The sequence below is a fragment of the Amphiprion ocellaris genome, chromosome 20, assembly GCF_022539595.1.
Source record: "Amphiprion ocellaris isolate individual 3 ecotype Okinawa chromosome 20, ASM2253959v1, whole genome shotgun sequence".
Classification (NCBI taxonomy): Eukaryota; Metazoa; Chordata; class Actinopteri; family Pomacentridae; genus Amphiprion; species Amphiprion ocellaris.
In genome coordinates this window covers 23,908,473-23,919,755 of record NC_072785.1, presented here as the reverse complement: position 1 = coordinate 23,919,755, position 11,283 = coordinate 23,908,473, and the positions used below count along the sequence as shown (strand labels likewise).

The 11,283-nt window shown below is 38.7% G+C and overlaps 1 protein-coding gene and 1 long non-coding RNA gene across 2 annotated transcripts; one reads left to right on the top strand and one right to left on the bottom strand.

Annotated features, from left to right (window-relative positions):
* The first annotated feature begins 114 nt into the window (after nt 1-114).
* si:dkeyp-110a12.4 (alpha-tectorin) lies at nt 115-8,608 on the top strand. The gene is made up of 9 exons (XM_023285414.3): nt 115-750; nt 1,601-1,689; nt 1,821-1,925; nt 6,173-6,333; nt 6,409-6,544; nt 6,936-7,030; nt 7,450-7,618; nt 7,816-7,930; nt 8,284-8,608. Exons 1-9 carry the CDS (start codon nt 663-665, stop codon nt 8,457-8,459), a joined length of 1,134 nt encoding a protein of 377 aa, XP_023141182.2. The 5' UTR covers nt 115-662; the 3' UTR covers nt 8,460-8,608.
* Nucleotides 8,334-9,893, bottom strand: LOC118471304 (uncharacterized). Its single transcript, XR_008600065.1, has 3 exons — nt 9,681-9,893; nt 9,215-9,261; nt 8,334-8,471 (listed from the first exon to the last, which is right to left on the bottom strand). It is a non-coding gene; the product is annotated as an uncharacterized LOC118471304 (long non-coding RNA).
* Nucleotides 9,894-11,283: the final 1,390 nt, after the last annotated feature.

Below are 11,283 nucleotides of genomic sequence, written 5' to 3'. Positions count from 1 at the left end.
CTTTTTTCTTTTCATTAGCACCCACAAATTATCTGTTGCCATGTTTTTAGATGTTCCTCATTTCAACCCTTTCTTTTTAAAAAATGGAATGAAAATAATCTTTCCTCCGTTTTACGGCCTGCTCCACCACACACATGCACTCCCCAGCCCTTGGCATTGTCACTGAATTGCCCTTGACTCGTAATGAGTTTCTTTTCACCTGACTGACTGGGATTCCCGCACCAGTAAAGATTTTAAAATGTCCACACAAAAGCCGTAGACAACAAAGAGGTCCAGCCCCGTGTTGCTGCTGCTGCTGCTCCTCTTTACATGGTTACCAGACTCCCTGTAGCAAGCAGCAGTTGTAAGATGTTTACTAAGAGGACATGGCTGCAGTAGGCGGTGACATACGTGTTACCTTGGACTCCCCTCAGTTCTCCCTATTCATGTGTGGAATCTCATTGTCGGTGGGGACATCATTCAAGCTGGTGTTTTAAGGCCGGAGGGAGGCTCCCAGTTCATCAGAGGTTGTGTTTCGAGGGCTGGAGTAAGAGATCGCCCCTTCGTCTTCTGCTGACAGCGAGTCTGAGCTGAACAGAAGATTCGCAGGGTTGCAGGGAAAAGGCCAATAGGCAGCGGAGTGGCTGAGCGGAGAGAATCCCTCTCTGGACGTTTTTTGGAAGATGACACTTGCCGGTTTGGTTTTCGTCTGGTTACTGTTCGCCGTGAGGATGGTCAGCTCAACAGTGTATCTGCAGCCGCAGGAGGAGGGTGAGCACAAACCTGACATCCCAGCAAACCTCCACAGGATCACGTCAAGGGTCAAACTGATATCATGCATATGAGTGTTTTCTGGCTGCAACTGCTTTGACATTTTATTGCCAAAAAGGACACTTTAATTCTAAAAAAAATTGGATAAAATAACTCATTTTTAGTGATGCAAATGTCGTTGGAGTGTAATATAGCATTAAACATTCACCAGTGGTGGATGCTATATTCACATTCTTTTTCTACACACTGAAAATCCTAAAAGTTTATGTGCAAGTGTAAAAAAACTAGTAATATTGATGCATAAAAAATCCAATCAGCAGTTAAATCCTATTATTTTTCACTTTTTTTCTCTAATCACTATATTTTCTATGCAAAATCTTGATTTGAAAAGAAAATACTAACTTATGCAATAAAAATAACTATTTTAGAGTATAAATTACAGCATTTCCCTTTGAAATGTGGTGCAGTAGAAGCTTAAACTTAAAGAAAATGTTCAAATGATGTTGTGTAGTTATATTCCACCTCTAATCTTTAGTTATTGGTGGCTAGATTTTGCATATTTAGTTGGTTTTTAAGACTTAAATGTCTGATAACACACAAAGTAAAATGGTAAAATACATGTATATTTAAGTGTAGATTGATAATGATTTAAAGAAATATATTTTTAGCATTGTGAGATACAAAAAAGCTAATATTATTTAATTTCTGCCACTCATATTGAGAGAGACGTCATGATTGAGACTTACAGTGAGATCGATAATGATTTTTTGAATAATAATCTCCAGCCCATTATTAGAAAAGAATATTTTTGTCTTAAGTTTTACTCTATTTTCCATTTTGTTTCCATCAGAACTCAATGAAACCGTCATTTGCACCAACGACCATATGGAGGTCGTCATTCCCAGCACTTTTTTCCTCAACAAAGTGCCTCCAGTTTATGTAAGTCAGCAAAGATCAACACTGTTTTCCCCTTAAACTAACTTGACCATCACTATTCCCAAAGCAAAGCATCCATAAAATAGTTGTGGTGTTAATTCTGTTTAATATTTGTCTTTACTTATTGTGTTTAGGTTTGGGATTTGCATTTAAATGATCCTGAATGCCGCGGTGTTGAGGTCGGGGACGACTATGTTTTCAGCATAAAGACGAACCTCTCAGATTGTGGCACTATAATGGTACGAGCTTCGATCTTCTTCCTGATTATTTGCATTGACGTCTTTAAAAATTACAATCAGAACTGCGGGAGTCCAACTAATCAAATGTTGCACGTGAGCTGGGACATTTTTAACAGCTCTGCACAAAGGAGGGGACCAACATGAAGACAAACTACTCTTGTATCTGCTTTTATTGACAACATAAAATCCCCATAATAATAAATTATCTATTTTACTACTTCTGCGGTTGTTGTGAGAACTTTTCTCATCCAATCTGGATCTCTTCAGCTCCTAGAAGCACCTACTTGAGAGTAGAAATAACCTTTCAGTTTTCCCTGCAGTGACGTAAATGAGAGGCTCTGTCCTCTATGGAATCAGCTCATAGCAAGTATAATAAGACGCACAGAGAAAGGCGAACACTCTGAGCCCAGACCGAACGGAGTGAAGAGAAAGGAAGGGGGGAAAGTGGCATTTATGTCAAGAAAGAAGGGCAGCGTTGTTCCTTTTAGCCTATACCAGCCCAGAGTATTATTCAAAGCAGGGGAAGGGGACCCCGAGAGGCTGAGCAGTTCTAAATTATCAGGATTTACATGGAAATGATGATTATTTGTTGAGGTTCACTGAATGGGAAGGCCACAAATCATCGGCCTCTCATGGATTCAGCCTCGGATGAGTTTTAATTCCCTGCTTCCGCACATAAGTGTCCTTGAATCGCTCGCTTGGAAAGGTTTTTTCTTGTAAAGCGAGCAAAAGGTTAAGAAAATCTCCCAGTTCTCCACCTCAGCATTTTACAAGCTTTGTGCAAAGCAGCTGGGGAAGGTAGTAGCCAGCTCTGGATTAAGGTTGCTAAAGGAGAAGAATGCCATATCTGTCAATCTCACTTTCACCTTGACCGCAGAGCCTTTTAAAACCCATCCGTCGGGGAGCAGACGTGACTGAGTTGCCGGGTTTAAAGGTCAGAGACGTTCATTCAGACCTGACAGCGCTCATGTTTCAGTGATGGACTCGGAGCTTCTGCTGTGAGATCTGACGGCGTAGTTGTGGAGGGGAGGGAGTCGTGTGTTTACCGAGAAGCAGTAAAAGATGGTTCGACTGTAACAGCTCGGTGCAATTCATCCTGAGCTGAGACCACAGAGGCCTTCATCCGTCTGAGCCCAGCAGGGGCCCAGAGAACCAGGACACCAGCTTTTCACTGGTTTACTTTTTATGGTTTCATCTGCGTCACTGGAGAAGAATATTAATCTGCATCGGTAACATTTACAGAAAGGCAAAGGAGGCGTCTTAACCTCAGTGACATATGCATGAACCTGAACCTGAGCATGTACCTATAGGAGACCAGTCTCACTGCCCTTTAACTACACTGACACACATAAATTTACTGCCTCGTTCATAGGTGGAAAATCTTGTTTTTAACCTACAATATTGCACACTGACTGTCTCCCACTTTCTTTGATTTATTTTAGTAATAATCATACATTTTATTTCTATAACACCTTTTAAAAGTGCTTTGCAAAACATAAAAATATACAAAACATGAGATAAAATAGCAGTATCACTGATGCTGCGCCTTGATGTTGCACCTAATATAGTTAATTAAATCAGCTGTTTTATCAGCCTCTCAAAAACAGTAGAAGTTAATTTATCAGTTGGACAGAAGAAATAAATGATCTGCAATAATCTACCTATTATCATATTCTCAAATGCTGTAAGTGAGGATTGGATTCTTGTCTTATGTAATAGAAAATGAAGGATTTTGGACTGTTGGCTGGAAAAAATAAGAAATTTCAAGACTCCAGTATATTGTGATGGATATTTTAAATCATTTTCATCCTGACTGACCTTAAACATTGTAGGGTCAGAGTTGTAACATGAAGCAGTTTAATTAAAATAATTTGCCATTTCTCAGGTCTTTGAAAGACAAGGGAGTTTTATTTGTTAGTTGGATGAAAAGAAAACATTTAACTCTCATTTTTTATTCAAAATTCCTAAATAATCCTATTTCCATATTCTCATATGTGAGGCTACTTGTCTTATGTAGTAGAAAATAAAATTATTTGGACTGCTGGTTGGACAAAATAAGTAATTTCAAGACTTCAGGAGATTATAAGGTATATTTTAACAATTTTCTGATATTTTATAGACCAAACAATTAATTACCTTAATTTATAATGAAAAAAAATCTCATGTTTCAGCCTCAAACTGCAGATAAAATCTACAATCAATTATTTTGTAGACCGAAAAATTACATCTGCAACCCTGAAATGCAGGTAATATGTATTTCGTTGACAAGAAAATATTTTGCAGATTGATTTAGAATGACAAGAATCTCACATTACACCCTCAAAATGCACATTTCACCCTCAAAATTAATTTAACTAGACTTTTTAACAAGAAAATATTCTGCAGATTAATTTAGAATGAAAAAAAAACCCGTTTCACCTTCAAAATACAGGAAAAATGTGTTTCCTGCAACACTTAGCAGGTTATTCAAGTTACCACAATCTACTGCCGCTTTTTAAGCCACAAATAGCACTGTAACCAGATAACTGCTTTACCTATTAATAATGAAAAAAATCTCATTTTTCAGCCTCAAAATGCAGATAAAATCAAGAATCTAAATTTTGTAGACTAAACAATTACATATACAGCCCTGAAATGCAGATAAAATTAATTTTACCAGATTTTTTTAACAAGAAAATAATCTGCAGGTGAATTTAGAATGAAAAGAATCTCATGTTTCACCCTCAAAATGCAGGCAAAATCCATTTCCTGCACATCTGAACACATAGCTTTTATCGTGCAAGGTCCAATCCTGCTTTTTGGGCCACAATGTATAGTTTGATTTGTAGTAAAAGCTTCACAATAGCCACTTTTACACCACATATTTAGTCATCGTGTGAAAAGCACAATGATAGCTGCAAACCACCAGGGGGACGTTCTATTTTGTAAATGCTGATTCACTGAACTGGTTAATCATTATTTACACTAATGTGACACATCAACCTCAAGACATACATGTTTTCAATGGCTTTTGGCTGCTCTTAGTGGTCTTAATAGTTCATATGTATTTCACATTTACATTTTTTTTAAAATTTATCTTCAAGTTGCTATCCTGTAATAATATTTCATTGTATTTTATTTTGATTTACAGTTTGATCCTGTCTTGATGTTTGTCTGATGACATTAACATCACTTTGGTCAACTGAGGGCATTTTAAAATAGCTACAGAAATGCATTTAATTTGACTATTCTGGCCATTTTTCAATCAAAATTCCCAAATGTTACATAGTTCCAGACAGCTTTTTAGAAATGCTTTTTGTCTTATGTAAAAGTAAATAAATCATTTCAGATTTTTGGACTGATAACTGGATAAAATATGGAATTTCAAGATTCCAGCGTACTGAGACATTTTTTTAAAAATCATTTTTGGACATTTTGTAGATCAAATAATTAAGTTTGCAGCCCTGAAACGCAAGGAAATTAATTTCCTGCTCAACTGAACAAGTTAACCTTTCTAACTCCCTTTCAGCCTCACCCTAACTGGGTGAGGCAGATGGCTGCCTTACCTGTGCCTGGTTCTGCTGAAGTTTTTTTACCTATTAAAAGGGAGTTTTTTTCTTCCCAGCTTTTTCAAAGTGCTGCTCAAAGGGATTTTATGGGTTTCTTTCTATAATATATATCTCTTAAGGGCCTGTCTTTACCCTGTAAAGTGCCCAGAAATTACTTACGTTGTGAAATGAGTAATGTGTCCTCAAATTACTTATGATGTGAATTACGGCTGGAAAAATTAAACTGAATTGAACTGAAGTTATTTTCATTTAGTAGAGCCAATACCATTATGAGAATTAAGATTATGGGAAGCCAATAGTGTGTGTGTAATAAGGTGATCTAGATTTAATTTAAGTGAAAGTAGGTGAACATAGATTAGGAACAGCAAACTTTTCGCACCACCTTAAATTTCCATACATATTTCCATACATAAAATCTAATGAAACTAGACTTTTTCAGTCTCTCTTTAACTAGTCAATTAAATTTAGTTTCATTCATGTAGTACCATTTCACAGGGACACCTCACATAGGAAACTGAAGACCTTATGGTATTAAATTAAACAGAGAAACCCAACAATTAGTACTTTGGGTGAGCAACATACCAGACTACTACAGCGGTTCTGACCTCAAAAATCTAATTTCTGATGCTGTGCACTGACAAAAACAAACTAAACGATCCTTCACTAACCTGTACATTTTCTTTCCTGACCTGTCCTCAGGCCTCAGACGACACATACATCATGTTCATCAACACCATCCACAATAACTTGTCTGACATCATCACAAGAAACTACATCAACATCACATTCGTGTGCCGCTACCCCATAAACTACATGGTGCAACAACCCAATGGTGGAAACATGATCAGAGTGGATGTCAGGTCAGTTTTCTCTTCTTCTTTCTGACTTTAAGTAAAATATTCTGTTGTTAAGACGTGGTTGTATGAACTCTACAGAACCATCACTCTGAACACGGAGGACGGAAACTTCTCGGTGTCGATGCTGCTGTACAAAGACAAAGCCTTTGAGGACAGGTGGACGACGGTGCCGTCTCTGACCCTTGACGATAACATCTTTGTTAAAGTTTTTATGGTACATGTTTACTACCTAAGATTTAGCTGCACATCATTGCAGTATGTGAAGCAATATTTTGTAACTTGGCTGACATGCAAGGACCTTTACGGACACCGTGCACGTTGAGCTTTGACTTTTACAGGAAAAACAGATGCAAGCATGTTAAGTATTCCTACTACTGACAGCTATTTCTGGGTTAGTTTAAGCCTGCTGCCGTTACTCGGTGTTAAGCAACATGTTGTGTGGACGGATGTTCCAAAAGGAAATCTAACACTCCACCCGTGACCAGATCTAGTGCGGCTCTCTTTCTCATGTTGTTATAACCTCTTGGCACACCTGTTGTTTATGTCTTAGCATGAATCAGCGATAAAAAAAGAAAAGTGTAAATAATGACTCGGCTGTCCTGCAGATACCGGCTCACCTGATGCTGCGTATGGAGCGATGCTGGGCCACACCGACCAGCGACCCCTACAGCAACATCCAGTACACCTTCATCAGAGACAGGTCAGCCTCTAGACTACGTTTTATTGTGTAATCCAAGCAAATGCAGTGCAATAAGTGAGGCTTATTACTTCACCCTGATTGCCAGCAGCTCTCAGTCCTCTTACTGGAGCTCTTAGCTGTTGAAATGTGAAATAAGAGTATTTGTTGCTTCGAGAGGTGGCCAGACAACAACTCTCAGAGCCGGGGTCATGTGACTCCAGTCTGAGAGGCCAGTTCAACAGCTGTGCATGCCCTTGACAACCAGGCAGTATTTGGTTCTGTTAGCAACAGCGGGGCGATGAAGTGATTTCACAATGGCAGCCAGAAGGAAAACACCAATCTGTCTCTGAATCGCCTCCAATAATGAAAACTATTCCTTTTTCTTGCTTTTAAAGTGTAGTATTTCATTCTCCCTGACTTTTTTTTAATTGTCTCCTCAGCTGTCCGGTGTTGACCAACGAACAAACCCTGAGTGTGCTGAAGAACGGCCAGGGCGCCGAGGCCTTGTTCAGGATACAAATGTTCAAATTTGTCGGCAGTTCCTACACGAACGTCTTCCTGCACTGCAACGTCCAGATCTGCCACGGCGGCTCGGGATTGTGCCAGCCTGTGAGTGAACTCAAGCAACTCCCATTACTCAAATTCACAGTCGGAGGGCCAGTTCAGACAAGCAGCCTGCTGTATGCGGGAGCTTATGTCCTTAATATAGACTAGAATTGTTTTTCAGCCACATGAGCTGCTGTTATTCCAAACATACATTGCTCATAATTGAGGCTAATAGTTTCACTCATGCGTTTGCCAAACAGAACTGTTCCAGTGAAGATGGACTGGTGAGGACGAGGAGAGACATCCCACTATCCCACACTGTGTCTTACGGACCAATCAGGCGGCTGCTAAACGACAGTGAAAAACCCAATCTGAGTATGTATTTATATCACCTCTGGGGCTTAATAAATCTTGGAGTTTGCATCCTCACAGCTTAAATACTCCACAGAAAGCAACCGGACTTCTCTTTGAGGTTCTCGAAAACCTTTAAACTCTCATCCAAGAGGCTTCTTTAGTTCTGATAAATGAAAAAGCCTTTAAAAATGCAGTTAAAATGAATTTCTTGCTCTCAAATTTCACCCTTTGAGAGGTGAAATGCCTCCAACAATCTAAAAGAAAAGTCCAGTTGCTTTCTGCTGAAGCTCCTAGGTTTACCATGACCTGGATAACTGAGAGTCTCCACAGACGTCCTCCACATATTGAACTACATGTGGTTCTACCTGTGTCAGATGCAGGTGGAGTCCCGGCCGTGGAGACCTTCGTCCTCGGGGGGCTGCTGGTGGTCCTGCTGCTGATCACGGGGGTCTTTGGGAGGTTGTGGCTTCGCTCCAGACATTTCTATCCGGCTCGGGAGGCTCAGCTCACCCTGTCCAACATCCACCACATCTCAGAGGTGGCCTCGTGAATCCTCATAGAACTGATAAATGGACATAGAAAAGAAAAGCACATGTGTGATTTATAATAATAAAAATGAAGGTTTTGTGTATTGTTCCTTGATATAAAATTAATTCCATGATTTGTAAGAACATAATAAAGGTCTCTCTGGCTCTCTGTCTTGTGTTTTTCTGATTCTTCCCAGTGGTGAATAATGACAAGGTGTGTTTGAAATACTTGGACTTTACCCAACTGTTGCCATTTATTTTACTGCTTCACAACATTTCAGAGTGAAATATTTTCTTTTCTACCATTAATCTGCACAGAATGTGATCCATTTATGGAATATAGGGATTTGTTTTAGATCCACCAATATAAAATAAATGAAATTAGCTCCACCTAGACAAGCAACAGCATTGAAAAACCACCTACTGAACAATATGCACGTAACAATAATCCAGTAATATAATTTTCCCACTTTGACAGATCCCTGAATACTTCAGCTACATTTTGCTGCCAATATCTTTGTATTTAAGTTACGTTTTTGGCAAGATGTACCCTTAATAGGTCTCTTTTTTATAGTACTAGCATAAAACAAGCCTATATTTTACCATATTTGTACCAGTTTTGCCCCAAGCTCATCCATCCTCATATAAGATATTAATATTTAAATGTGCACCATAGATATAGAGTTTGATTTTTAATAAAATGTAGCACATCTTATCAGAAATAGGGTAGCTGTAGTTGCAACCATTTTGTCCTCTAACCAGATAAAACAACACTTACTTGGTGATGGTTGAAGATCAGTCACCAAAACGACATGCTTATTGTATCTAAAACAAATGGGTTTGCAAACAAAACGGGTCATAATGCTGCTCTTGTCCTACATCCACCAAAATAATACACACAGCGGTACTAAAAACTAGAATACTAAACATAAAAGCCACATTTAGCTGTAGGTTACAACCTTTAACTTCACCAAACGGCTTTAAATATCCCAGACAAGCTTCCATTTGTCACAAACTAACTCAAAGAAAGTGAAAAGTAGAGTGTGCACACAGGAGATTTATTTAAAACTAAACACAAAAAACAAGAAGTTTTGCAGTTAGGGGCGAAAAAATAGTAAACAAATAGGAGATGAATTAGCAGGTATGCTCACATAGCAAAGACAGAACTGGTGTTTGGGGCAAGACGTGGTTTCTAAACTTATTTCTTAGCTTCTTAGTAACCAGAAGTGTAAATTAGTACCCACCTCGACTTGGAGCTCCATTTTTAATGCAGAAATGCAGTGATAAGATGAGATTCACCCTCTGACCCTCCAAAAATGAGGCCTAATCAAAATATTAATCCAAGAATGAGCCACATTTAAGACAAAGGAACTCCTCACACAACTATATCATGAGACAGGTCCGTATGAAAGTGGTTTCTAAGTTTCAAAAACTCTCCTGCATGCTGTCAGTGAAAGAGAGTGACTATACTAGCTTCACCTGGAAGGCCAGGTGAGCTGCATGAGGTGATGACACTCCCATGGCATCCAATCACAGTCTCAGGTAGGTAGGTCTTCTGGACAGTGGGAGGAGCTTCACAAATGTTTAAAAAAACCCTGCAAAATAACATTGACTGCCATTACTTTGGACAAAAAACACTGTTCTCGCACAATGTAGGGTTTAATATAGTCAAATAAATCATCTGTTTCTCCAAGAAAAGTTGATTTTTTGGTTGGATAGAACAAAAATGGATCTGCCATGTTTTAATCAAAATCAATTCCAATTAAAAGAAACTAATTCCCTCTTCTTAATATGAGGATCAGACTCTTGTTATATTTTATAGTAATTAAAAGAATTTGGGCTGGGAAAAACGTTTAAGTGTTAAACAGTGTTTTAAGCAAAGATTTACAGCTATAATCATGAGAACCACTGAGCTAGACCAGAGCTACCAGCTGGAGTGGGCCTGGTCTATGTGATGGGTTATTAATGTTCATTTTAATTTTTAATGATGATTTCATTTTTATAGCAGTGTCAGAAACCAACACTTTAAATAGTCTAGGAAAAACCTTCTCCTGGGCAATAGTGAGGGGGAAAAGTTCACACAACACCATGCTACAAACACAGAACTAGTAATAATCGGAGCAAAGCTGCTGAAAGACAAAATTTCTTTCCACAAAATGACTTCCCTGAAGCTTTAAGTCTCGTCTCAAAGCTTCCTTTTATGTGCAGGCGTTGTTGTAGTTTTCTTTCTGGTGTTAACTACTCTCCTTTTCACGTCTGGTTTTAATTTTATCGCTTATTTTCACTAAAATCACACTTGAATACAAGACTGAAATGATTCTCTTTGGCAATAAATAGGTAAAGACTGGTGCTCAAAGCTTACCTTGAGACCAGGCCACTAAAAATAACACCCAGGTCAAGAATCTCAGTGTAATCATTAATGAGCAGCCACATCAAGGCTGTAACTGAACCCTCATCTAGCATCTTAAAAACATGAGAAACTTTGCGCCCAAGCAAGATTTATTTAAAAAAAAAAAAAGCTCATGAATGCTTTTATTACTTGTAGACATCTGTAGTGAACTCCTTACTGGCCTCCATATCGACACCATTAGACAACTCCTTAAAAATAGGAGAAAAACAACACGATTCTTTAATCCTTACACTGGCTTCCAGTTGAATATGAAATTGAATTTAAGCCCCTTTTCACCATCCATAGCATAACCAGAGATGTGTTTGCTGAAGCCTGCCAGGTCTCTCATGTCTGGAGTCAGTGGTCAGTCAGTGAAGCCCCGAGTTCAGATCAGACATGATGAAATGTTCATTCTGCTGCCCACTGCTGGAACCAGCTCCTCCTGGAACTTTGCCCAA

Excerpts from the sequence above, each read along its gene's own strand:
- si:dkeyp-110a12.4 (XM_023285414.3), top strand. The coding sequence starts at position 663 with ATGACACTTGCCGGTTTGGTTTTCGTCTGGTTACTGTTCGCCGTGAGG. Across the intron at positions 1,690-1,820 it reads ACAAAGTGCCTCCAGTTTAT|GTTTGGGATTTGCATTTAAA; the intron begins GTAAGTCAGCAA and ends TATTGTGTTTAG. Across the intron at positions 6,334-6,408 it reads ATGATCAGAGTGGATGTCAG|AACCATCACTCTGAACACGG; the intron begins GTCAGTTTTCTC and ends TGAACTCTACAG.